Here is a 26,129-nt window from a genome sequence, read left to right on the forward strand (position 1 = left end):
AGGTTAATTCTTTTATGTATTTTTTAGGCCTTACTTTTCTGGCTAGATTACAAACTCTTCAAAGGCAATGAAAACATCTTCTACTCATCATGTAGTCCTCATAGAGCAGTGTTGGGAATTTAGTAATCACCAAAAAAATACTCATTGAATAAACATGAATTAAGAATCCATTACATAAGGCACCATGCTATAAAAGAGTTAACAATAAATCATTAAAACAGTTATAGTGCTCACTATGTGCAGGCATGATGTTAGGTGCTAGAGTGAAAAGTACCAAAAATGCAATAGCCTTTGCCTTCAAAGATCTATGAGAAACTATGAAAATATTTAAGAAGAAACAGTTAGACTTAATCATGGTTAAAATCAATGACATGCATATCAGAATGTCACCTACATTCATAAAGTAGTAGGAGCTAGTCAGTATCCTAAGTCAGGAGGAAATGAGGTACAAGTAGAACCAAAATTCAAGTGCTACCTCCTTTTTGATCTCAAGTGTCTTATGGATCCATACTGGTATGTTTTCAGGTTAAAAGTCAAGTCTTCCCAGTAACTAAATAATGTCTTAGTTTCATGTTATTATTTTAGCAATAAGAGGCACATTGATTTCCAAGTCATTAAGGGTGCCAGTCAGCAAACAAACAGTAAATGGCCTCTAATGGGAGATATCAGATCAGATAATCACTGTTTTCACAAAGTGTTCAATAGTAACATTTGAAAATGTGCTTTTCAAATGTCTTAATTAGGGATCTTATGAAAAACAAGTCATATAAGTCTATTACAGCCATACACTAAGTTACAAGTATTTGTCAATAAGTATTAAAATATCATTTCATTTAGTAACTGTTGCTATTTATTTCAGATGTTTCTTAATGCTATCGGTAAAATTACTGATAAACTTTCAACTGAGAACCTTTTGCCTTTCCTGGTTAAAAATTACAACTTAAATTATATGAAGACTTTGTCAACAGTTTACATGGGGGGGGGGGCGGCTAGGTGGCGCAGTGGATAAAGCACTGGCCCTGGAGTCAGGAGTACCTGGGTTCAAATCCGGTCTCAGACACTTAATAATTACCTAGCTGTGTGGCCTTGGGCAAGCCACTTAACCCCATTTGCCTTACAAAAACCTAAAAAAAAACAAAAAAAAAAGTTTACATTAGATATAAAATTTTCTACCTCCTTTTCCATATCAGTCATGAAGTTATAGCTGCAATCAAGTGAATGAATTATCTTCGCAGTTCCCTTATAAATAGTGTAGTTTTCAGAATTCAGCTGCTCCAAATAGGCAATAACAGCTTCATGAATATTTGGATATTCCAAGGACAAAGGCATTTCCAGAGAAATATGGAACAATGCAGTCATCAAGCTTTCTGGTAAAAACTGACCTGCCTAAAATGGAATTTAAAAGAATTAATTTTAATATATACATACATACATGCATACATACATATGTACATACATCTCCAAATCAATACAATACATAAAATGAAGGGGAAAAACTGCAATATTGTCATTGCAGAAAAGATATTTAGGGTTTTAAATGTCCCTATATTCTAAGGACCAAAATTCATGATCCATACAAAGGGTTAAGCATTCCTGGTTATAAAATTTTTATAGGTAAAGCATTCGTTAAATTGTTCAGAAGGCACTCAGGATATAGAAAAGCCTCAAATTCAAGCCAAATGAGAATTTTTTTTAAGCAAGTATATGTATTTATTTAACCTGAAGAAGAAAAGAGGTGCTAAGTAGATAATTGCCTTAAAATATCTGAAAGCCTAAAAAAGTTAAAGAGCAATGAGGCTTTACTTGGCCTTACAGTAGAACTAGGAACAATGGTAGGAAGATAGAAAGAAATAAATCTAAGTTTTATATAAGGAAAAACTTTGTAAAAATTTGACCTATTGCAAGGCAGAGCAAAGTGGCCTTCACTAGAGGTATGTAAGTTTCTTTTTTTTTTAGGTTTTTTTTTAGGGCAAATGGAGTGGCTTGCCCAAGGCTACACAGCTAATTATTAAGCATCTGAGGCTGGATTTAAACTCAGGTACTCCTGACTCCAGGGCCAGTGCTCTATCTACTATACCACCTAGCCGCCCCTTTAAGTCAAGTTTCAATAACCATTTGTTTGGTAAACTAAAGATTGTTTTTCAGATTAACATTGAACCAAATGACCAGTAAGGCCTTTTTTAATATTTCATGTTTTTAAAAGTGCTCCCAGTTTCCTGGTAGAATTTCAAGAACCAATCAGGGAAAAGAAAGGCCATTTAAATTTTTAGAACTAGTGACGAACTTCATTACTACAACTTAACTTTTAGCTTTAATGACGGGGTATTTCATTGTTTCTTATTTTATGGAAATCACATAGTATGAATTATTTTTTACCATGTGAAAAACAAATTTCAAAAACTAAACTAGTTGAAGTATAGGACATGCAAATTTACAAAAGATAGAATTTTTAAATTAAAACTATAGATAAGAGACTCTAAGGAAAAGAACTGACACAGAAGTCCTTTGAAAAGCATTAGAAAAATCAAAGGGAAACTTCATTTTTCAGTATCTGCATATAGGACTTTGAAGGTAAAAAATGAGGCCTCTTTTGGAAGAGATTTAGAGAATCCTGCAAATGAGGCCAAGGTCATGGATCAAACTCTTACTCCGGACAAGTTAGTTTTCCTCTGTTTCAAAATAGCAGATTGAATTTCAAACTCAGTCAATAAGATTTTTGTGGGTTTTTAAAGAGGAAACAATGTTGTCTCTTTTAAGGTTGTTTTCCACTATCTGAAAACAATTTAGTGAACTAGCAACAGACAGAGGGCAGCATAACTTCATATATTACATTTATCTAAGGGTTAAAAATTTAAGCTACAGTGAAATTTAATTTTACCTGTTTCCCTTAAAATTATATTATTTAGGGTATAGGAAATAAGGAGAATGATGTTTTACTAATAAGAAAGAGGATAATGCAGTAGCTTTTCTATATTTTTCATAAAATATTCTTTAAAGCTACCAAGGACTTCCCTCTAACAAGGAAATTCTCTAGGTAATCATTTGCTAATTTATTTCTAAGGAATAATAAATAATAAAGATATAAATTTTGGCTATCAAAAAGAAAACTGCCTAGGATTCAACAGCCTTTGGTGTTTCTCTACAATACTGTACTAATCTTTACAGGGACTTCCAAAACTCTGTAATCAAACCACTTTATTTATGAATGCTATATTTTAACTACTTTTTGGATCACAGTTTTAATATTGGAAGGTAAATCAGAGGCTTTATAGTGCAATCCTCTCATGTTAGAATTGAGGAAACAAAGGTTAAGGCATTTAAATAACTTTCATAAGGTTATACACTCATTAATTATTGGAGGTAGGAATGAAACCCAGGTTCTCTGTCAACAGTACTCTTTCCACTACAGAAAATAGATTTAGAAAATTATTATTAATCACTAATTTTAACCATATGATAATTAATAAAAATATTAAAAAATTTTATGCAATTTTATGCAAAGATTCTTCATTAGAATTGTGCAAATTTTTGTTCACTACTATATATTCATGTATCCAAGTTAACTATACTAATCTGATCAAAAGCAGAGTACTTAATTTTTTAAATTTTATTTATTTAAGGCAATGGGGTTAAGTGACTTGCCCAAGGTCACAAAGCTATGCAATTATTAGGTTTCTGCAACAGGATTAGAACTCAGGTCCTCCTGACTCCAGGGCTGGTGCTCTATCCACTTCGCCACCTTAGCTGCTTCAACTTAGAATCTTAAAGACACCATCAAAATATTGACATTATTCAATAAAACTACAAGTAAAAAATGTTTCTTTCTTACCTTTTCTACAGGAAGAAGTGTTTGCAACAGTCTAATAGTAAAAAGTGAGATGCTGACAAAAGACATTTTATGGTGCACGAACATCACCATATCTGGATCTTCAGAACTGACACTGTTTTTATGGTAGGAAATAGTTTCGCCAAGTGAATCCATGACTACAAATAACTTTAGTTTCTGAAAACAGAACAAATACACAAGATGTATAAATTCTGACTGTAAGTGTATAGAAATAATAACCATTTTTCAAGTAATCAATTAAGAAGAAAGTACCAATGAAAAGGTGACCAAAAACTTTTCTGAAAAAGTTAAACAATACCAAAAGATAATATTGTTCCAACAAAGTAAAAAAAAGAAAACAGATGTTAATTTAAGATGTTGTTTATTATTAGTTTCCTAACTAGTACTATCACAATTTAATTAATTATAAACTTCCCACTAGTCTCTTATCACTCTGTCAGTACATTTGTGGCTTTTCTATATTGTACATATATTAATCAATAAGTATTCACATATATTTTATATATTAACAAGTCTTTAGTTAATCTGTTTTGTGTTCAATTACTATAAGTATCAAAGGGTATTCAAAAGTATGTTTATAGATATTAAATACCCATTAAGTTCTGAATGCCAAAAGCAATCAAAGAATTGTCAAACTCTGCAAATTGGATTTTATATTCCTCCATGTAATGAGTTAGAAATTTTCCCAAGGAAAAATATTTAGTATCTGAAAAAGGGTCAAGTTCTTTTCACAAAAATATTATTTCATTAATTACCAAGTCTTAATTTCCCTCTTAGTTTTCTATTACAAATGAATAAAGGAATACTAAGGCATTGTTGGTAAAGCTATGAATCTGTACAGCAATTTTGGAAAACAATTTTGAATTATGCAAATAAAATAATTAAAAGTCCATACCCTTTGACCCAGGGATTCAACTGTTGGATTTAGACACCAAGGAGACCATTGAGAAGAAGAAAGTCTTCATATGTACCAATATATAGATGGAAATACAGATAGAGGGAAAGGAAGAAAGGAAGGAAAGAAGGAAGGAAAGAATAGAAGGAGGAGCAGGGAGGGAAAGCAGAAGGAAATTAAGGGAACAAGGGAGGAAGAGAAATAGAAGTAAATATATGTCAAAGGATTTTTTGTGACTGCAAACAAAGGAGATATCCATCAAAGAAAAAAAGTAAAACGAATTATGGTACACAAACATAATGGAATTATCACTGTTCAGGAATAAATGACCAAGATATAGGGAAAGGATTACATTAACTGATGCAGAAGTGACACAGCAGAATCAAGAAAACAATGTACCCAATAACTATCATGTAACTGGAAAACCACATAAAAATCATAAATGAATGTTGTAAAATTATAAAGAACAAGTATGCAAAGAACAGGATAAGAGAATATATCCCCAGCCCCTCCCTTTGAAGAGGGAAGGAAGTGCATAAGTGTGGTATGTTATATATATATATATTTTTCAGATTTTCAAAGTACTGATCAATTTTGCTGACTTTCTTTTTATATTTGAAAAATATTTGTTATATGGAATAACTATCTGGGAGGGGAAAGGATTTGGAAAATTTTGGTGATATAAAAAGATGAAACCAATAAAAATGTATTTTAAAAAATATACGGAATCAAAAGTAGCAGCACCAATTATGACAGCAGTGGCAGCAGCAATAGCAAGACCTACAATAGCTGTACTACATTTCTTAGGCAAACTGACAGAGACTCTAGTTACAAAGGCACTGAAAAAAGTATTGAAAGAGAAATCAAATAACACAATATCACTGCCAAAAGTTTTGATGATACGATAATAATTTACTAACTCGGTATCTAAAATGAAGACGTTTTCTTTTTAAGGCCTTCATGAAACACAGGGTTTATGCTCATATTCTTCAGTGAAAATACTATGATAGATGAACGTCATTAAAAAAAATCATCCTACTGCTCTAGAGACTTTCACAACAGAAGACAATAGATAATAAAGATAATACTTTCAGTATTTGGATTAAGGATAAAAAGAAATTCAAAATAAAGTAGTAACAAGAACCTGGAAGGACCACAAAAGAACAAACTTGAAAATCAAAAATCTAGAAGACTGGTACCAAACTTAAGTCAAGTAATCAATACAGTTATGATCTAGAATGTTCAGAAAAAAATAACAAAAATGCATAGTTTTCAGTAAAAAAAGAAGTATCTACAATAGTGAGACATCCATCTCATGTCTTAAATTAAGTACAAGTTTAAACAAGTTTAAAAATTATACTTCTTCATTCTATAATACATGAAAAGAGTACATTTTCTGAACTTTCAATAGAGACAAATAAAAATTAATCTGGGGGCAAGGAGAGGTTCTCAAATTCATATAGTTCAAAGCACATGTATCGATCACCTCAATAAATATGAAATTGGGATAAATTAGTTAAGAGATCCAAGAACAACAAAAATGAAAAGGTAAAAGAACATTACAAAAAAACTATCTATAAACTGGGATGGTTTTCTGGTAAAGGGAAGGAAGCTCGGGATAAATAATAAAAGAAACATAAGACATCAATAAAAAGGTTATTTTAAAAAAATTAAATGATGATGAGGATAATGTCAGAGAAAACAGGGAAGACATCAACTGATATAAAGTAAACAAAATTAGGGAACTAATGTTTATAATAACGTGAATATTATACAAATAAATAACTTTTGAAAGATTAAGGAATTCCAAACAATGCAATGAAAAGTCACAATTCTGGAAATAATTTCCAGAAAGAGAGTGCAGATTAAAGGCATATCTTTTTTTTTTTAAAGTAGCTAATGTACAACAGTTTTTGCTTTCTAGTTTTCTCAACTAAGGGAGGGAAAAGTAGGAGGGAAAGAATTCAGAGATGAAAATAAAATATATTGACAAAGAGTAAAGTTCACATTTTATCACTTCTGACATCAAGTGATCCAAATGTAAGTTAATCCAGAAAGTCATTTCTAACTAGATAGATTGGTTCTGTACTTGCATAAAGAGGCAGAAATCCTTAATCAGATATTTAGATCTACCTTATTTTGGTTGTGAAGTATTCTCTTCATTTATTAGGTATGGCAACTTTAAAAAAACAAAAATTTTTTTCCATTCAAATATTAAACTGTCAGGTTTCTAATTCATTCTAAATGAAGTTATAAATATATATTTTTTTCTTTGAAAACCTGAATCAAATAATAAAATATATACAATTTAAATAATTGAAAATAATGGGCTACAAAACTGTTCATTATGTCAGTCAAAGTAACAATGGAAGCAAATACATATTAAGTATTCCAAAATCCAGATGAATTAAAAAAGTGTAAGATTTTTCCTGATAGAAATTCAAATACAAATTCCAATTAGGGAGATATAAAATCACTAAAATAGACAAAAATGTAAAAGATTTGAGTACAGATTAAAGAACACTTAACCTGTAATCCAAGAACTGAGAATTATATTTATAAAAAATATAAGCTCTCTAAGGACAGGGGCTATTTCATTTTTTTCTTTATTCTCAGTGCTTTGCACAGAAGACACTGAGGAAATGTTGATTCGAACTGAAAGATTCCTGGACTATTTCTCTAAAACTGCATGACAAAAAGAATAAAATGTTAAGAATTGCCTTTGCTTTTGATCCTTCTCATGTTTACAACATAGAATCATAACTTTAGAGTTAGAAAAGATCTTAGAAATCATGAACTCTAAGCTGCTCATTTTACAAAAGAAGAAAATATGATTCTGAGAGGTTAAGTAACTTAGAAAGAGAGTGACTAAGAAAGTGAAAGAAATAGAGAAAGAGACAGAAATAGAGACAAAGACAAAATAGAGAGAAAGATAATAGTTTAGACACACTAATGTTTAGGAGACAAAATCCAAAAAAAAAGGTGACTCGAAAATCCAAATCTAAAATTCAAAGTACAGTTTACAATTTTTTGAAAAACTGCAATTTCCCTGGGACTTTTGGAATACCTGTACAAATGCACAAGTGCTTAGGCAGGAAGATGAACTAGATATCCAAAACAATGATGTAAATTTGACTTGATAAATATCACTGAGACCTAGAAGGAAGAGATTTGTGACAGAACATATTAATCTGAAAGAAGTGACCTTCTTCAAAAGAAACAAAATATATTAAAGAGGTAGGGTTTAACATTATATGTTAAATGTTAACATTATATGCCTATAACAAATTTTAGAAATAGAGAAGAATGGAAAGAATATCAGTGGAATGAGAAACAAGTAATTTTTTTAAAGAAAAAGAGAAGAATCAATGAAAAGACAGAACCACTGTTCAGTATATATAGTACAATAATAACTGGTGGCTGAGAAAAGGCAAATATGCTCAAATTTTACTCTCCCCCCCCTTTCAAGAATGATCCTTATATGGGAAAGGAAAGTACAAAAGCAACTAATAAAAGAGATAGTAACTGAATATGTTAACTGCCCTTGATAAATTCAACTACGCTAATCCAGATAACTACATTCTCGGGTATTGAAAGAACTGCCCAAGATGGCCACAAGAAAGGATCTTGTCTTAGGCGCTCTCTCATAAAACTCATAAACTAAGGACTCTAACTAAACTTTCGAGAGACAGAACCCACAAAGGAACCCAGTGAGGCAGTTCTCCTACTCAAGGTAACCTGGAAAAGAGCAGAAAGGCTCTGCTCCCCAAGGTCAGAGGGGCGGCCGGCAAGGGAGAAAGAACTTCGGCCTCCGGAGGCAGCCTCAGGGCGCTGGGAGCCGCACCTCACAGCAGCGGGGGCTTCTCCTGAGCTACACCCTGGAGAGCACCGGGCACAAAGTGGGGGAACAGTGGGGGACCTCTGCCAGAGCGAGCACATGCAGCCCAGCCCTCAGGGCACACAGCCAGCAGCTTGGTCTTTCTGCAGCCCAGATCCAGGAAGGGAAGCAGGCTGAGCCAGTAAGCAGGAGCCCCCAGGGCATGAGCCCATTGAGCTGAGGGAGGGGAGTGAAGAGAGAGAGAGACTGCAGAGCTCTGTCCTCTGCCGCTGGAACAGGACTCTGGGGCTCTGACCACATTCAGATCCTGATCAAAGTCTAGCCCCCCCCCAATAGAACAGCAGAGCCCCCCCACCTAAGCCCTGTGGCTGGGGGGGGGGGGCTCTTATGGTCATTCACAGACCAGGAGGGAGGACAGAACCTCACACACTGAGACCCTTGTGGGAGTGTCCCAAAATCTCAGGAAGCACCCCCAAAACAGGCCCAGGCTGGGAAAATGAGCAAGTAGAGAAATAAGAGGAACACCATTGAGAAATTATTTTGCCTGTGAGCCCAAGAAGGATCAAAATACTCAGTCTGAAGATGAGGAAGCACAAGCTCCTGCATATAAAGACTCCAAGAAAAAAAAAAAAAACAGAAATTGGGCTCAGGCTAAGACAGAGCTCAAAAAAGACTTTGAAAATCAAATGAGAGAGTTAGAAGAAAAACTGGGAAAAGAAATGAGAGAGATGCAGGAAAAACATGAAAATAAAGTCAGCAGGTTAGTCAAGGAAATCCAAAAAAAAAAAAATGCTGAAGAAAATAGCATGCTAAAAACCAGCTTAGGTCAAATGGATAAAACAGTTCAAAAAGTTATTGAGGAGAAGAATGCTTTAAAAAGCAAAATTGGCCAGATGGAAAAAGAGATAAGAAAACTCTCTGAGGAGAACAAATCCTTCAGACAAAGAATAGAATTCAGGGAGATTGATGAATTTACCAGAAATCAGGAATCAATACTTCAAAACCAAAAAAATGAAATATTAAAAGAAAATGTGAAATATCTCACTGAAAAATTAACTGATATGGAAAACAGACTTAGGAAAGATAATTTAAAAATTACTGGAATACCTGAAAGTCATGATCAGGAAAAGAGCCTTGACATCATTTTCAAAGAATTACTACAGGAAAACTGCCCTGATATTCTAGAAGCAGAGGACAAAATAGAAATGGAAAGAAGCCACCAATCCCCCTGAAAAAGCGATCCCAAAAAACCAACCCCTAGGAATATTATAGCCAAGTTCCAGAACTCCCAAGTCAAAGAGAAAATACTACAAGCAGCCAGAAGGACACAGTTCAAATATCGTGGAGCTACAGTCAGGATCACACAGAACTTAGCAGCAACTGCATGGGAAGTTCGTAGGGTTTGGAATATAATATCCCAGAAGGCAAAAGAGCTTAGAATGCAGCCAAGAATGAACTACCCAGCAAGGCTGAATATCTTCTTCCAGGGGAAAAAAGATGGACTTTCAATGAACCAGGGGAATTTCAAATGTTCCTGTTGGAATGGCCAGAGCTGAACAGAAAGTTTGATCTTCAGATACAGGACTCAGGTGAAGCATAGAGTGGAGAAGGGAAAAATATGAGGGACTTAATGACGATGAACTGCATATATTCCTATATAGAAATATGATACTGATAATACTCATATGAACCTTCTCAGTTAATAGAGCAGGTAGAGAGAGCTTTTATAGTTGAAGCACAGGAGAAAGCTGAATTCGAAGATAAAATATGGTGTAAAAATGGAGTCAATAGAAAAAAAAGGGAAATGTAATGGGAGAAACGAAAAGGAGAGGGGCAATAGGCCAAGATATTTCATATAAGATTTTTCTTTACTACAATGAGCTATTGCAATGATATGGAAGGGGGGGAGGCAAGGGTGAATGAGGGAATCTTTTTGCTCTCATCAAAAGTGGCTAGGAGAGGAACAGCATATATACTCAATGGGGTACAGGCATCTGGAATAAGAAGGGGGGGCAGGGGGAAGGGGGGGATGTGAATAAAGGAGGAGAGGATGGACCATGGGGGGAGAGTGGTCAGATATAACACATTTTCTTTTTTACTTCTTGCAAGGGGCTGGGATTGGATGGCCTGTCTGGGACCATTAGAGCCAGGTGGATGCTGGGCCTAAGGGGTGGTATGGGGGCTCAGGGCTTCTTGGCCCCAGGACCAGGGATCTGTCTGCTGAGCCACTCAGCGACCCTACAGCAGAGTCAGAGTGAAAGGAGAGAGAAAATATAATACATGGTAGTGGAGAAATACGAAAGGAGGGAGTTGTGATCAGCAATGGCAAGGGTGGAAAAATATGGAAGTAACTTTTGTGACGGACTTAGCATGAAGAATGTGATCCACCCATGACAGAGTTGTTGGTGTTGGAACAAAGATTGAAGCACATTTTTTATCATCATCATCATCATCATCATTATTATTATTATTATTATTGGCGGGGGGTTGCAGGGCAAATGGGGCTGGGTGGCCTGCCTGGAGACGCATAGCAGGGTGATCATTGGTTGTCTGAGGCCAGATTTGGACCCAGGTGCTCCTGGCTCAAGGGCTGGGTGATTGTTGGGTCTACAGGGCTGGATGTGGGCTCAGGTGCTTGTGACTCCTGGGCTGGTGCTCCATCCATTGCGCCACCTGGCCATGCCTACAATTATTACTATAATTTTTTTAATTTTAATTTTTTTCTCTCCCCTTTACTTTATCGCTTAAGCAAGTCTGTATTTATGGGGGGAGGGGGTATTTCGTTTACTCTTAAACAAGAATATTTTATTAATGTAAATAAAACATTTGTACAAAATGAGAATAAATATTAAAAAATAAATAAGAAGGGGGAAAAAAAAGAAAGAACTGCCTACTCTGGCTGATGAACTATTGCCAGTAATATCTAAAAGACTGCAGAAAATAGAACTGAAAAAAAAAAAGAGCAAATGCTATCCCAACTTTTAAAGTAAAAAAAAAAATAGAAAGTTTTCTGCCAATTATGGGTCAGTAATGGCTTTAATTTCTGGCAAAATTCTCAAATACAACTGCAAAGAGATTGTAGAGGAATATCTAAAACGTAATGATCACAAAGACTCAGAATAGATTCATCAAGAAGATATAATATGCTAGTCTAATTCCCTATGTGGACAGGATTACTAAAGTTTCTGAATGGTCTGCCTCAAGAGTTTCCTTCATTGAAATTCTTCAAACATTTACTAGATAAGTACTGTTCAGTAGTTTGTAGAGAAGAGTCTATTTAAGTTTGTTGAATTCAACAATCACAGAAGTCCCCTCCAAAACTGAAAATCATGATTCCATAACATTATCAAGAAATGACTGGGCACTTTCCATTAGAAAAGAAACAAAAAATAAAAAAATAGATGCAGAAAAAAAAGCAGTACTGATCATTTAATACAAAAAGTAAACGTTTCTATATACTTTAACTCTTAAATACATCAATTTACAATACCTTATAGAAAATATCAAACATGTACACTTTTCTGTTTAAGACATAAATATATTATATATATACATAATATATTTTAAAGGTCCCAATAAAAATTGATAACATTTTGAAAAGACAGCATTTGGGGAATACAATTTAAATTATCTGGAAATTTTATTTATAAGGAAAACCTCATTCTTCAATAGCAGCTCATTAGCAAAGTATTAAGGTAATCAGGGGAAAAAATATTATATTTGTAGAAGAAAAAAAATTCTAGAGAAATGTAAATAATGCTTTGCTTCCCAAATCATGTTCCTCTAATTCATTTCAATGAAAGAATGTAATAAATATCATTGGTCTTTGAATTATTGGTTAGTAAAACAAAAAACTTCATTTCTTAGAAGACAGAATACTTTGAAAAGCTTCTGTTCTGTTTCTACTTATTTCAAGCAGTTTTATTTGACTTAAAAATTCCAACCCATGAGCAAGAAATTAAGCAACAGATTTACCCTTTAAAATAGCAATATTTAGCTACTTTCAAAAAGAATAGCAGCCAGGAGTTAAAAGTGAACCATTAATTTGGAGATTAAAGTCTTAGGACCAAAAATTTTTAGATTAATTTTAGTAACAAGTGATAATATATTCTTTGTACTTCAAAGGAAAAAATTCATTAAGTGAAAATTTTTAATATAAGAAAACTTCCATCAGTGTACATTTGATCTGACAACTTCAAAAGTATTACACAAAAACTACTGGGGCAAACACTGTTAGTTGCCCCAACTTATTAGTTGAAGAAATTGAGATATTTCAGCCTTAAAATACATTTACTATGAAATACTTTTAAAGGGCCTTAAATACCAGGATCAGGAGTATTTTATCCTTTTGATAATATGAAGTCACTGAAAGATCATAACAGGATTTAGATTGGGAAAAATTACACAAGTAACTTTGTGGAAGATGGATAATTATGTTGGCAGATTTGTAAAAGGACAGATTGAAGACAAGTTATAGTCATGAAAAACCCTTATAAAAGCTAAAATCCAGGCAAAAAATGCTAATTGCTTGAATTAGTGAATCTACAAAGGAAATCAGATATTGAAAAGAAAGAATTCAGTAGGATGTTAAGTGAGAGATAAGTAAGAATCAATCCATTACCAAGTATTAAGTACCTCTTGGTCCTAAATTTTATGCTAGGTACCAGGGATTAAAAAAGAGAGAGAGAAAGGGAAAATCCTAGCTTTCAAGGAACCCAAGGAGCTATGGAAAGATAGGCACATTAATACTTTGCTAGAGGACCAAACAAGTAGTATGACAATTTTGGAAAGCAATTTGGAATTAAGCAAATTAAATGATTAAAATTTCTTTCTCTTTGAACCAGAGACATCAATACTGGACTTCTACATATCAAAGAAGTACCCAATAAGATAAAAGTCCTCATGTACTCCAAAAAAATCTATTAAAAAACTTTTTGAGATAGTTAAAAATTGGAAACAAAGTAGATGTCCATCAACTGGGAAACAGCTAAAGAAAATGTGGTGTATGTACCATAAGAAATGATCTGTAGGGGCGGCTAGGTGGCATAGTGGATAAAGCACCAGCCTTGGAGTCAGGAGTACCTGGGTTCAAATGCGGCCTCAGACACTTAATAATTACCTGTGTGGCCTTTGGCAAGCCACTTAACCCCATTTGCCTTGCAAAAACCTAAAAAAAAAAAATGATCTGCAATAATAAAGAGAAGAATGGAAAGAATTCTATGATCCCAAGATGCAGAGTGAAGTAAGCAGAGCTAAGAAAATAACATACATAGTAACTATAACAATGAAAATGGAAACAATAATGACATACCAAAAAAATCAAAAGTAAGTTGACAAATAAAGATCAAAAGGATGCAAATGAAGATAGGAGAAGCCACCAGTAACTTACTCTTTGTGAAGATGGTTAAGTCCATAGGTGTCACACCTTGTACATGTTTTTGGACTTTTCAATGTAATTGACCAGTTAGTTGTGCTGACTTCCCCCCCACACCTTAAAAAAAATACTATGTCAAATGGGATGGCTCTCAGGAAAGGAATCATGGGATGCTATGGGGATGTCAAAAAACAGAATATCAATTAAAGCTCATTTTTTTAAAAAAAAGAATAATATATAATTAGAAGTTTCATAAATTATGGGGGCAGAAACCAGCTTAAAAAGGGTTAAAGAATAAAGAGATGGTGAGGAAAGCAAGAGAAGCCAGGGTAAACTATGTTTTCTAAATAGAACCTAGGTATATGGGTATAGAAGGGTTAAGGTCAGAGAAAGAGGTTTCTTTTAGGTGAAATCCATCCACATTTGTAAGCAGAGTTGATTGACTGGCATTGAAATAGATCATATGGTTCTTACATCAAGAGCCATTCACTGAATCTCTGCAATATCTACTTATTCAATCATTAGAACAAGACCAGAGCAGGCAGCTAGGTGGCACAGTGGATAAAGCACCGGCCCTGGAGTCAGGAGTACCTGGGTTCAAATCTGGTCTCAGACACTTAATAATTACCTAGCTGTGTGGCCTTGGGCAAGCCGCTTAACCCCATTGCCTAGCAAAAACCTAAAAAGAAATTAAAAAAAAAAAAAAAGAACAAGACCAGAGATTTTCTTTCTTAGATTCAGAATATAAATATAGCATATTTAAACTAATTAAAGTTGTTATCACTAACCCCTTGAAAACCTGTATTAGATACAGAGATAAGCAAAGGATATCAGGTGCATAGCCCTAGTGTTTGCATTGTTATGCACAGAACATTAAAAGACCCAATGAAAAGTCTTTGATTTATTATGATCCTATATGAAGTATTTATATAAGAATAAAGACACAAGATCACATGGGATAAAAAGGCATTGGTGGGTTAAGATATGGATGAATGAAAAAATACATACACTAATAAGATCATGAATCCTTAGAACTATTACTAACACTACTTTTCTGCAAGTTTTAATTCTTACCAAATCTAAAGCAAAAAGGCTGTTGTCCTCCCAGATATCTTCAGACAATGAATCTCCAATAAGTATCACTACTTCTGCAAGCAATTCCAGAACCTGCACTGTTATTTGTCTACTAACTGCAAATGCAAAGAGAGAAAAATATTCATTTTTAAAAAGATATCATGGTTAATTTAGTTAAATTTCAAAGAAAATCCTCTTTCAACTCAGTAATAGATGTAACTAGAAACATCAAAATACTATTTTCAAATAAGTATTGCTAGAAAATTCATGTAGTTTTTTGATCTTTGTTTTCAAAGTGGACTAATGACATCACAGAGTTGTGCATAACTCTTTCAGAGTTATTGAATTCCAGTGGCAAGACAAAAGTCAAGATGACTGGTAATGGTCTGGAATGTAATAGATAACCTTGATGTTTTCAATGACTGACCAAACTAAGTGCTCCAAAGTCTACCTTCCTGGTTGTTGGAACAAACATTCTGCCAGGGGAAATCTTCATAGACATTCCCCTAATTCACTGTTAGGTTTGAAGTCTATCAATTTACCCACAACCTGGTTTAGCCTTTCTGCCAAGACAGTTGTTAGAGTGTGACCACTGTTAATGCTACAATTTCTTAGAGCCACAAGTGAGAGGTGAGCGAGAGGCAGACACCAAAAGTGGATAAGCAGTCCAGAGAAGGCTACCCTCATAGGATTGGCATGGAGTCTATTATGAACACAAGTTTCTTCAGAATCTAAAATAACAGTTCTCAAATTTCAAAAGAAGCCTTCTGTATTTATGAAAAAGAGACAGAGAAGAAAAAAATTACACCAAGTCAACTCATATAGACAGAAGGACTCTTCACACTGGTTCAAATACAGATTGAGGTCTGTAATTAGAAGTTTTGGTTAAATCTATTCTCAGCACTAAAACTAAAAGATAAAAATTAAATGCATATTTAGCATAAATCCATCTTAAACTATTCCTGTTGAAAACTGTCTCTTCCTGCTAAAGCACATATTGCCTGGTACCATTCATGTCAATGATCATTAACTGTCTCTCATTCCTACTCTAATCTGCTTAAGTTTTCAGAACTAAATAAAAAAAAAAAGGAAAAATGGAAAAGATATTATCAACTAATAACACTAAGATTTTATTTCTAATCCTATAAACAAAGTTCTCATTTTACCAGTACTTGAAGAACAAAGAATCAGATGTTAATAAACATATATTCAAGTCATTTGCTATAAAATAGTTATATTTCTTCAGAAAACTATGCCCCATGAGAGTAAAAATATCCTAAATGTTTCACACTATACTCAAATAAAATAATTCAGATTTCAAGACAATTTTCATAACCTAGGTCTGAGAAAGCACAAGAAGTCTTCAAAAACTGATCAATATTATATAATGGTTAAATGAATTTAGGCTTTAAAAGAATTGATACTAGTCATAGCATCTTCCATGTAAGGATCTCAATAAATTCAGTCTAGGACTGGCCTCTGGGCTTAGTTCTACTGATAGAGGCTGGTATGCCAGATATAAGTTTGGGAAAGGACTGAGTGAGAAGAAAGAATATTTGCTTGAAGTGAAAAACTCTCCAAAAAATTCCTGAAAGACCAAGAAGTTTTGCTTACATATCAAGCTGACCACCTTCTCTCTGATTTATTCAAGTTGCTTTCAGTGATTCTGTTTAAAGCACACATAACAAAGAAATGCATCATACAGTTTTTAAGATAGACTAAAGGGTAGCCTGGTAGAGTAAAAAAGTGAAGGGAGATCTGATTTGATTCTTGGCTTTGATACTTATTACCTGTGGACCATGGACATAAGTCTCAGTTTTCTTATCTGTGAAACAGATGTTTACACCACATATCTTAAAATTAAGTTGTAAAGAAACTCCCTTAAAAACTCAAAAACATTAAATGCAAATGAGTTACTACTGCTACTGTCTATGGACTCTCCTTAGCACCCACATTAGAAAATCCCAGTGAATTGGCATTCTTTATAGCTACCTATATTTTTACCCAATCTCTACTTTCTTACTTCCATCAGTTGCTTAAGGAAAATATATAATCTCATCAATCTGAATGCTTTATGTGTTTACTTTAAAAAGAAAAGATGGAAGACTCCTAGAAAACAATCCAAAATTAACATAAAATGATCCCCAAGAAGTAACTAATTCAAACCAACTCACTTGTTCTTAAGAGGGGGACTGCTGATTCCAGAACAGAGACACAGAACTGGGGAAGACTAAGTTGCTGGAATTGTAGCTCCAATGTATCCTCAATTTCTATATCTCGCAGATCAGTCTGTATCATATCCAAAGGTGAATAGATGGAAGGTCTAGGAACTGCACTACTTTCACTGTAAAATCAACAATAAACACCAAGAATTCATTGGTAAATATTTATTAAGTTCCTACTTTAAGGCACTGCCCTAGATACTAGGAAGTCTTCTTTTGCAATCTAATAGAAAGGGATAAAACAACAAATAGTTAAAAGGAAGAAAATAATCAATGGATCAGTATAAAGGTGAGATTAATGACCATTAAAAATTTCAATAGAGAACTATTCCTTGCTGATAGTGAGTAATATTGTGGTAGGAATGAGAATCAGAGAGGACTTCAAAGAGTGATACTTGAAATCAACTTTGAAAAAAGGCAAGACTTTCAACATGTGACTCTGAGAGAGACTATTCTATGCATGGGAGAACTACATGCATACAAAAGAAGGTAAATCAAGAAAGGACAGTGAGTAACCTAATATGGCTAAAATAGAAAACAATTAGAGAGACTATGGGAACATTAAAAAAGTAAAAATGGAGTTAGATTATAAAGACTCTGAATGACAGGAAAAAGTATTTATACCCAATTTGGAAGTCAGGGTAAATGATTGAAAGTTTTTGAATAAGAACAACATGATCAAGGTAGTATGTCAGAAAAACATCCCAGAAAACAATGAAGCATAAAATACAAAGAAAACAAACTAGAACTAGAAAAATACTTAAAAGCTCATTATAATGAATCAGGCAAGAGATACTATAGTCCTGAACCGCGGTGACAAAGGACTGAAAATGAGGAAATAGATGAGAAAAATAAAAGTTCATCTTAGTAAAGGGATGAAGATCTACTACCTGAATATGTTGTATACATTGTCAGATGCTGTAACTGGGTCTGGTGTTTTTGCTTGGCTATTTTTTGTTGCTACAATTTGGAGGTACACAAAGGGGACATATTCTATAAATGACCATGATATAAATGAAAGTCATGAATACAACCTATTTTTTTTTTACGAGAAAGGGGGGGAAACAGATAAAATCTAGTGATATTAAAAAGACAAAAGATATTAATAAAGACTCATTTTTCAAAATGCCCTGAAGGTAGAATTAACAGAATTTGGCAATCAACTGCAGGTGACAAACTGAAGGACAAGTTATGCATCTGGGTAACTGAGACACTGGTGATGCAATAGTTTCTGAGTTCATGTTCAGTTTTAAGCATGTTAAGCTTAAAGTGCCAGCCAGTCATCTGGATAGATATATGAAAGGCAATGGGGGATATATATATATATATATATATATATATACATATATATATATATTTCTTCTGAGGAATATATATACACATATATATGTATGTATGTATGTATGTATGTATGTATGTATGTATATTCCTCTGAAGAAATTTACTATATATTTCTGATTTTGCTTATAGGAAGTTTTATATTACCCACACTTAAGATTTCTTTTTTGCCAAAATCCTATACAAAATTAAGTGATACATCCTTAAACAAATATATGATTAAATTCTATAAAAAGCAGCTTAAAACTAACTGAAACAAAAAATTCATTTGCATTTTGCTCTTCTAATGGAGTTGGAATCCTGCTACACATTTCTAAAGCAATAAAAATTTTAGTACTGATCATGATTCAACAGAAAAACAAACCAAGAGATCTACACATAGTTCTGCAATTAATATAGAAATTTCAGAAGAGAGAAGTCATGGAGGCAACTAGGTGGTACAGTGGATAGAGCACCAGTCCTTGAGTCAGGAGGATCTGAGTTCAAATCTGGTCACAGACATTTACTAAATGTGTGACACTGGCAAATAAAAAGTTTAAGTCATATAATCTTGAAGGCTTTCAATGATTCTTATAGAATGTTTCCAATATCTCTTTTCTCTCTCATGACCTCAAATTTTTTTTCATTTACAACTTGTCCAACTCTATCTGGAAAAGAATACTAAACAAAAGAAATGAGACGAGATCTAATTTAATTAATATACTTAATGCTAAAGGAATTTTAATAAACCTTTTCAAGATGCACAATTCCAAAGAAATCAGTAAGCTCTATTCATTAAAGTAATACTTAATGAGATAGGCCTTCTTCACAACAGAAAGTATCCCAAGATTAAGGGAAAGCCCATGGGAAGAGGGAAAATATATTGATATTTAGCATGAAGAATTCACAAGGAACCTTGCTGCCACCCCAAAAAAATCTATAGAGATGTCAGAATAAAAAGAAGGAAAAAATATTTAATAATATCTTTCTCTAGTTCATAGAAAGAAAAATCTACATCCCTGATTAATTACCATAATCATCATTTGATATTCTATAAAGACTATATGAGGATAATGATATGATTTATAAAGAAGAAATAAGAACTAGACCTATTTCATTGGTAGAAGGAACTCCCAGGTGAGGAAATTCATCCTCCCAATGCAAGTCAGCATTTTCTCACATCTGATGGTCAGAGAGCTGCCCGAAACACAAGAGGCAAAGCAATTTATCAAGGGTCATACACAATCAGTATGTATCAGAGGTAGGACTTGAATCTGGATCTTTATGTCTTAGTCTGCTCTCTATCTACTATGCCATACTGTCTCTCAAATACTTAACATAAAATCTTTTCCAAATGTTTCTGGACTAAAGTTAATCAACACTTACCACTATATATTCAGATTAACTTTCTTTTTAAATACATTGAACAGGAAAAGTCTTGAGTTAAAAAATAAATCAAGAAGGAGTTAAATTCATTTTTTGACCATTACTTTTGATTTATGATAGAATTCATGAAGGATTCTTTCATAGAATATATTTCTTAATGCATTTAAAATGTTGGCATTTACAAAAAAAGTTTAAAACACTTTTCACCAACACATCCAATATTTAAAGCTAAGGTGATATGTGTATAGGGCTTCAAAGAGAAGATGACAGAAATACTTCTTTCCTAAGACATAAACAGAAACAGATACAGTGAGACACAGTGGTCATAGTGTTGCCCTTGTAATTAAGAAATCCAGGATTCAAGTCCCATCTCAGAGATTTCCTATATCAATAAGTCACATAACCCCAGGTTACTTCCTAGGACTTATCAAACAAACTGAGAAAGGAGGTTTTGGTGAAGAAAGTTCCCATATCAGAAACTGTCTACCCTAGAATGAAAGGTTCTAGAAAGTAAGAATTGAGTTTTTTTATTCTTTGGATTTATTCCTCCAGAGTTTAGCATAGTATCTAGCTCATAGCAGATACTTCATAAATATTTACTCACTGGCTGATAAAAATCACAGATTTTTCATACAATCCCATTATGATATAAACAGCAACAAAAAAACAAGAGATAATCCATTCACTTTCATTAAGATCACCTGGAAGAAACTGTATCCCAATCCTGGCCATCTCCTCTGGGGCGCAAACCTATGTGTCCAACCACTGAAGGTCTAGGGCTACTGCTTCCTGGGGAAGTATTCTGGGAATGATGGGCACCTCTTGTATCACGACTATAAGACATGGAAGAATTCTGGGAAACTGTGTCTAATAGAATAAAAAAATAAGAAAATCATTATTAATGTATGCATTAACTGAATACATAAAAAGTATTTACATATAATACTTCCAAAGACCTTTTACAATTTTAAATCCCTAGGCTGATGTCTCCTGTTTGAAGTCACAAGTTAAGGCTACAAGATGTACTATGGAAAAAATTGGACCTAGAACATGCAGAAACCTGCATTCAAATGTCAAGTCCAATCCTTACTATTTCTGTGACCATGGGCAAGTGAACTGATCTCTGATTCTCAACTTCTTCATATGTAAAAAAGCCTATGCTACCCTCAAATGGTTAAGAGGCAAAAGTAAGTAATGCAAAGGAAATACATTGTAAACCTGATATAAATTACAAAGTAAATGTCAGCTATTATACAAACATAAAATTTGGAAACTAGAAAGCACCAAAGAAAGAAAATGATGCCCAAAACAGTTAAAATGCCAATGTCACAAATGTAAGTATTAAGTGTCAATATAGAATTTAAAACCCAGGCCCCTAACTCTAAATCTACTCTACCATGATACCTCTATTAATTTAGCATATATTTCAAGTTTTGTCTGGCAAAGAAATAGTTTTCATGTGGGAAGTATTAAAGTGAGTATCTGAAACTCCCCAGTCAAAATAATTCACTTCCAACATTAAGCAAGGAGATTACTACAGAAGTAGAGCAAAGATACATTCAAGTATCTGCTGGCTAGGTCAAAACTATAAATATTTTCCTAATGGGATACTAGGTACTGAGTAACTACTATCAATCAGTCCTTTACTCTCAGTGGTATTAATAATAAATTTCAGGACTACAAATCAAGGACTACTTGAACCTTCTGAGTTACCTGAAAAAAGCACTTTCAAGTAATTTTTCCATTAGTGAATTCTGGTGATTATTTAGAATAATGACACAACAACTATGATTGTTGAAATTTCCTGGGACAGAGAAAGCCAAGAAATCATCCAAAAGAACTACTGGAAACAATGAGCAATTTTAGCAAAGTTGTAGGTTATAAAATAAACCCTCATAAATCCTCAACTTTTCTATATATGACTAGCAAGATACAGCAGGAAGAGCTAGAAAGAGAAATCATACTCAAAGTAACCTCAGACAATATAAAATACCTGGAGTCTATTTGCCAAGGCAGACTCAGAAAATTTTTGAAAACAATTACAAAACACTTCTCACACAAATTAAATCAAATTTAAATAACTGGGCAAACATCAACTGCTCATGGATAGGCCGAGCTAATATAATAAAAATGACAATTCTACCAAAGCTAAACTACCTGTTTACTGCCCTAAAATCAAAATTCCAAAAAATTACTCTAATGAGTTAGAAAAAGTTGTAAGTAAATTCATATGGAGAAATAAAAAGTCAAGAATTCCAGGGATTCAATGAAGAGAAATGCAAAAGAAAGTAGCTTAGCCCTACCTGATCTAAAATGATATTACAAAGCATCAGTCATCAAAACTATCTGGTAAGAAATAGAGTGGTGGATCAGTGGAATAGACTAGGTAAAATAGCAGGAAATCATTATAGTTTGATAAACCCAAGGAGTCCAGCTCTTGGAATAAAAACTCTGATAAAAACTGTTGGGAAAATTGGAAGTTAGTATGGAAGAAACTTAGATTGGACCAATACCTCACCATCCTATACCAAGATAAGATCCAAATGGATACAGGACTTAGACATAAAAAACAATACTATAAACAAACTAGAAGATCAAGGAGTAGTTTACCTGTCAGATCTATGGAAAGGGGAAACAGTTTATGACCAAGGAAGAGATAGAGAACATCATTAAATACAAACTAGATAATTTTGCTTACATTAAATTAAAAGGCTTTTGCACAAACCACATTTCAAAAGAAATGTAGTAAACTTGAAAATAATCTTTACAACTAATGTTTCTGACAAAAGACTCACTTTTAAAATATACAGAGAACTGAGTCAAATTTAAAAAAAAAAACATTCCCCAATTGCCAGATGGTCAAAGGATATGCAAAGGCAATTTACAGATGAGGAGATCAAAGCAATCCATAGTCATTTGAAAAACTGCTCTAAATAATTACTTATTAGAGAAATGCAAATTAAAGTCTCTCTGAGGTACATAACACCTCACACCTCTCAGACTGATCAATATGACCAGAAAGGATAATGATCATTGTTGGAAGGGTAGTGGGAAATCTGGGACACTATTACATTGTTGGTGGAGCTGTGAACTCATCCAACCTTTCTGGAGAGCAATTTAGAACTATGCCCAAAGGGCAACAAAAATGTGCATACCTTTTGATCCAGCAATACCACTTCTGGGTCTATACCCTGAAGAGATGATGAAAAAGGATAAAGGGTAAATCACTTGTACAAAAATATTCATAGCAGCCCTGTTTGTGGTGGCAAAGAATTGGAAATCAAGTAAATGTCCTTCAATTGGGAAATGGCTTACAAACTGGTATGTGTATGACATGGAACACTATTGTTCTATTAGAAACCAGGAGAGATGGGAATTCAGGGAAGCCTGGAGGGATTTGCATGAACTGATGCTGAGTGAGATGAGCAGAACCAGAAAAACACTGTACACCCTAATAGCAATATGGGGGCAATGATCCACCTTGATGGACTCTCTCTCATTCCATCAATGCAACAATTTGGGGCTGTCTGCAAATGGAGAATACCATCTGTATCCAGAGAAAGAACTGTGGAGTTTGAACAAAGACCAAGGACTATTAACTTTAATTAAGGGAAAAAAAGCTGATATCTTATTGTCTGATCTTGCTAAATCGTATACTTTGTTTCTTCCTTAAGGATATGATTTCTCTCTCATCACATTCAATCTGGATGAATGTATACCATGGAAACAATGCAAAGACTGGCAAATTGCCTTCTGTGGGGTCTGGTGGGAGGGAAGTAAGATTAGGGGAAAAATTGTAAAACTCAAAATAAAATCTTTAAGAGAAAAAGAAAAGAAAAGAACAAAAGAAAAGAAATTTCCTGGAACAATGACATCAGAACTCTCAGTGAAAAAAAGCAAATTATGTGAGATGTTAAGAGAAAATATCAATATATCATCATATTCTGCTTTAAACTAAAATATTTCCATAATCCAAGAATCACAAGTCACAAAAGCTATTTTGATATCCTAATAACACTTAGTTTATTTTATCACTAGATGGTGCTTCTTTCTGAGTGGAACAGCATGAATAGAACTTGACTCCGGGCTTAAGTTTCCCTCAGGTGTAAGTTTATGTGGATTTTTTCTAAAAATTATACTCACATTCTTTTAACCAAACCAAAGCCTTCCTTATACAAAGCATGCACACAACTAATTATGAAGAAATACTATATAAATATAGCATAAATATAATATCAGAGCAATATTTGACTTTAACAAAACACATCACTGTTCAATTCCTCACAGGAATCTTAGAGATAATTCATTACAATAGTTATTTCACAGAAGAATTAAAGAAGGCCCAGAGAGGTGACATTATCTGTTCAAAGTCACAAAATCTAACTATATTCTATGAAATTAATTGATAATTTCTCAGAAACCATGGACTTCTACAATACTACTAGGTAGAAGTTTTCTATATTTGGCAGTCTCTATATTGCTTCCTACTACTAAGATCCTCAATCTTCTTTTGAAGATGTTCTTGAAGATTAATAGTTTCTACTGTGTTACTAAAACTACTAGTTGTGTTCAAACTACTATCACCTGCTTTCCCCAACTACTATAATTCTTACTAGGAAAGAGCTTTCTCTCTGTAACTGCTGTCTCATTTATTAAACTAACTGAAAACATGATTGATGATTTCTTTCTTCCCATTTAATATTTTTCTGGTCTATGCAAGAAATTTTTTAGCCAAGGTTAAGGTAACACTAGCACATAGGAAGTTTTTTGTTTAAGAAATTTCCAAGCTTTTTGAAAAAGCTTAAAGGATTTGACACTGGGCCTAAAATGATAAAAAAAAAAAAACTTCTTGAAATGAATATCAAAATAATTACACATAATTTTTTGTGTTCAAATCAACTTTTTCCGATGTTAACAACTATGAAATCATAACAGAAAGCCATGTAGAAAAAAAGCTATTATAAAGTTATTCAATATGCTCTCAAAAACAGTAGTAAAGAGAGAAATCTTAAAGGCAAATGGCTCTAATGCTTTAAAAAAAGGTATAAATAAAACTCTTTTAAAGGACACTGGGTCAGATGGCATCTAAAATTCCTCTAAAATACAAAAACCTAAAATTCCATAATATAATCCAGGTAAAGCCATAAATTTCTTACTTTGAAGTCAGGAAAATTAACTTTTTCATACTACAAGGCATTTAATATGCTATTTTAAAAAACTAAATAAAAGTTATGTGAGCAAGAAGATGAAAATGAACATTTTATTCCTTTCTCACCAATATTATCAAGCTAATGTATCATCAGCATTCAACCTTGAAATAAATTGCAAAATTAATATCAAGAAGAAGAAAATATAAGAAATACAAAAGTAATAACAGGAACCAGAAATATAATTATAGTCATTAACTCCCAAGAAAACCTTGACTACATTATTATCATCAGTATGAGAATGTAGAAATGCAAATATTGGGAGAAAAAAGATTTGGAGTAATTCTATTATTTATTTGTAGTCATGCTTTTTCAATATAAGAATTTATGTAGGGAAGAAAATGAATTTTATATTGTTATATAATCTCTATTCCAAAGCAGTTTACACTGTGGATTTTTTCTATTGTAGTAGTAGTAGTAGTAGTAGTAGTAGTAGTAGTAGTAGTAGTAGTAGTAGTAGTAGTACATATAGCCAGAATCCTATTAAAAATAAATAAAAAGACCTTTTTTAAAGGAGAAAAATCCTGGATCTCTGTGAAAGTTAAGTCTGTTTCTCAAATAGGTGCACAAATGCTGTAGACATGATACTGCTTTTAAAGCTAAGCGTGGCTGCTCTTCTCTTCCAAATGCCAGATTCATCAGAGATAATAGATTCTGAAATAAATAACAAAAATTATTATAGAAACAATATATTTATTTGATTTTTCTGCAAATAATTACAGAAGCTACATGGAAGTGTAGTTTTCTTAGGTTGAATGAATGTCCTTCATCAAAAGGAATAAATTCATAATTATTTTAAAAGAACATGAACAAAAGGCTAAAAATTATAGTACAGCAGTTTACATATTTAGACAGAGGAGTTTACAGCCTACATAGGGCTATCTTTACATCATGTCTATAAAGCGAACAATTCAAATATTATTATTCCCTATTTTGACAAATGAGAAAGTTAAAGCTCAGGACATTAAG

At 33.3% G+C, this 26,129-nt stretch overlaps 1 protein-coding gene across 1 annotated transcript in view; it reads right to left on the minus strand.

The window, feature by feature from the left end:
* Positions 1-26,129, minus strand: part of RTTN (rotatin) — a 290,369-nt gene that overhangs the window by 236,113 nt on the left and 28,127 nt on the right. Inside the window, exons 7-12 of the mRNA XM_074202085.1 lie at positions 25,664-25,814; positions 20,655-20,820; positions 17,203-17,372; positions 15,029-15,144; positions 3,830-4,003; positions 1,174-1,386 (exon numbers count right to left, since the gene is read on the minus strand). Coding sequence (XP_074058186.1) covers positions 1,174-1,386; positions 3,830-4,003; positions 15,029-15,144; positions 17,203-17,372; positions 20,655-20,820; positions 25,664-25,814 — 990 coding nt within the window. The remainder of the gene's footprint in view (positions 1-1,173; positions 1,387-3,829; positions 4,004-15,028; positions 15,145-17,202; positions 17,373-20,654; positions 20,821-25,663; positions 25,815-26,129) is intronic.

Source organism: Macrotis lagotis, chromosome X (genome assembly GCF_037893015.1).
Source record: "Macrotis lagotis isolate mMagLag1 chromosome X, bilby.v1.9.chrom.fasta, whole genome shotgun sequence".
Taxonomy (NCBI): Eukaryota; Metazoa; Chordata; class Mammalia; order Peramelemorphia; family Peramelidae; genus Macrotis; species Macrotis lagotis.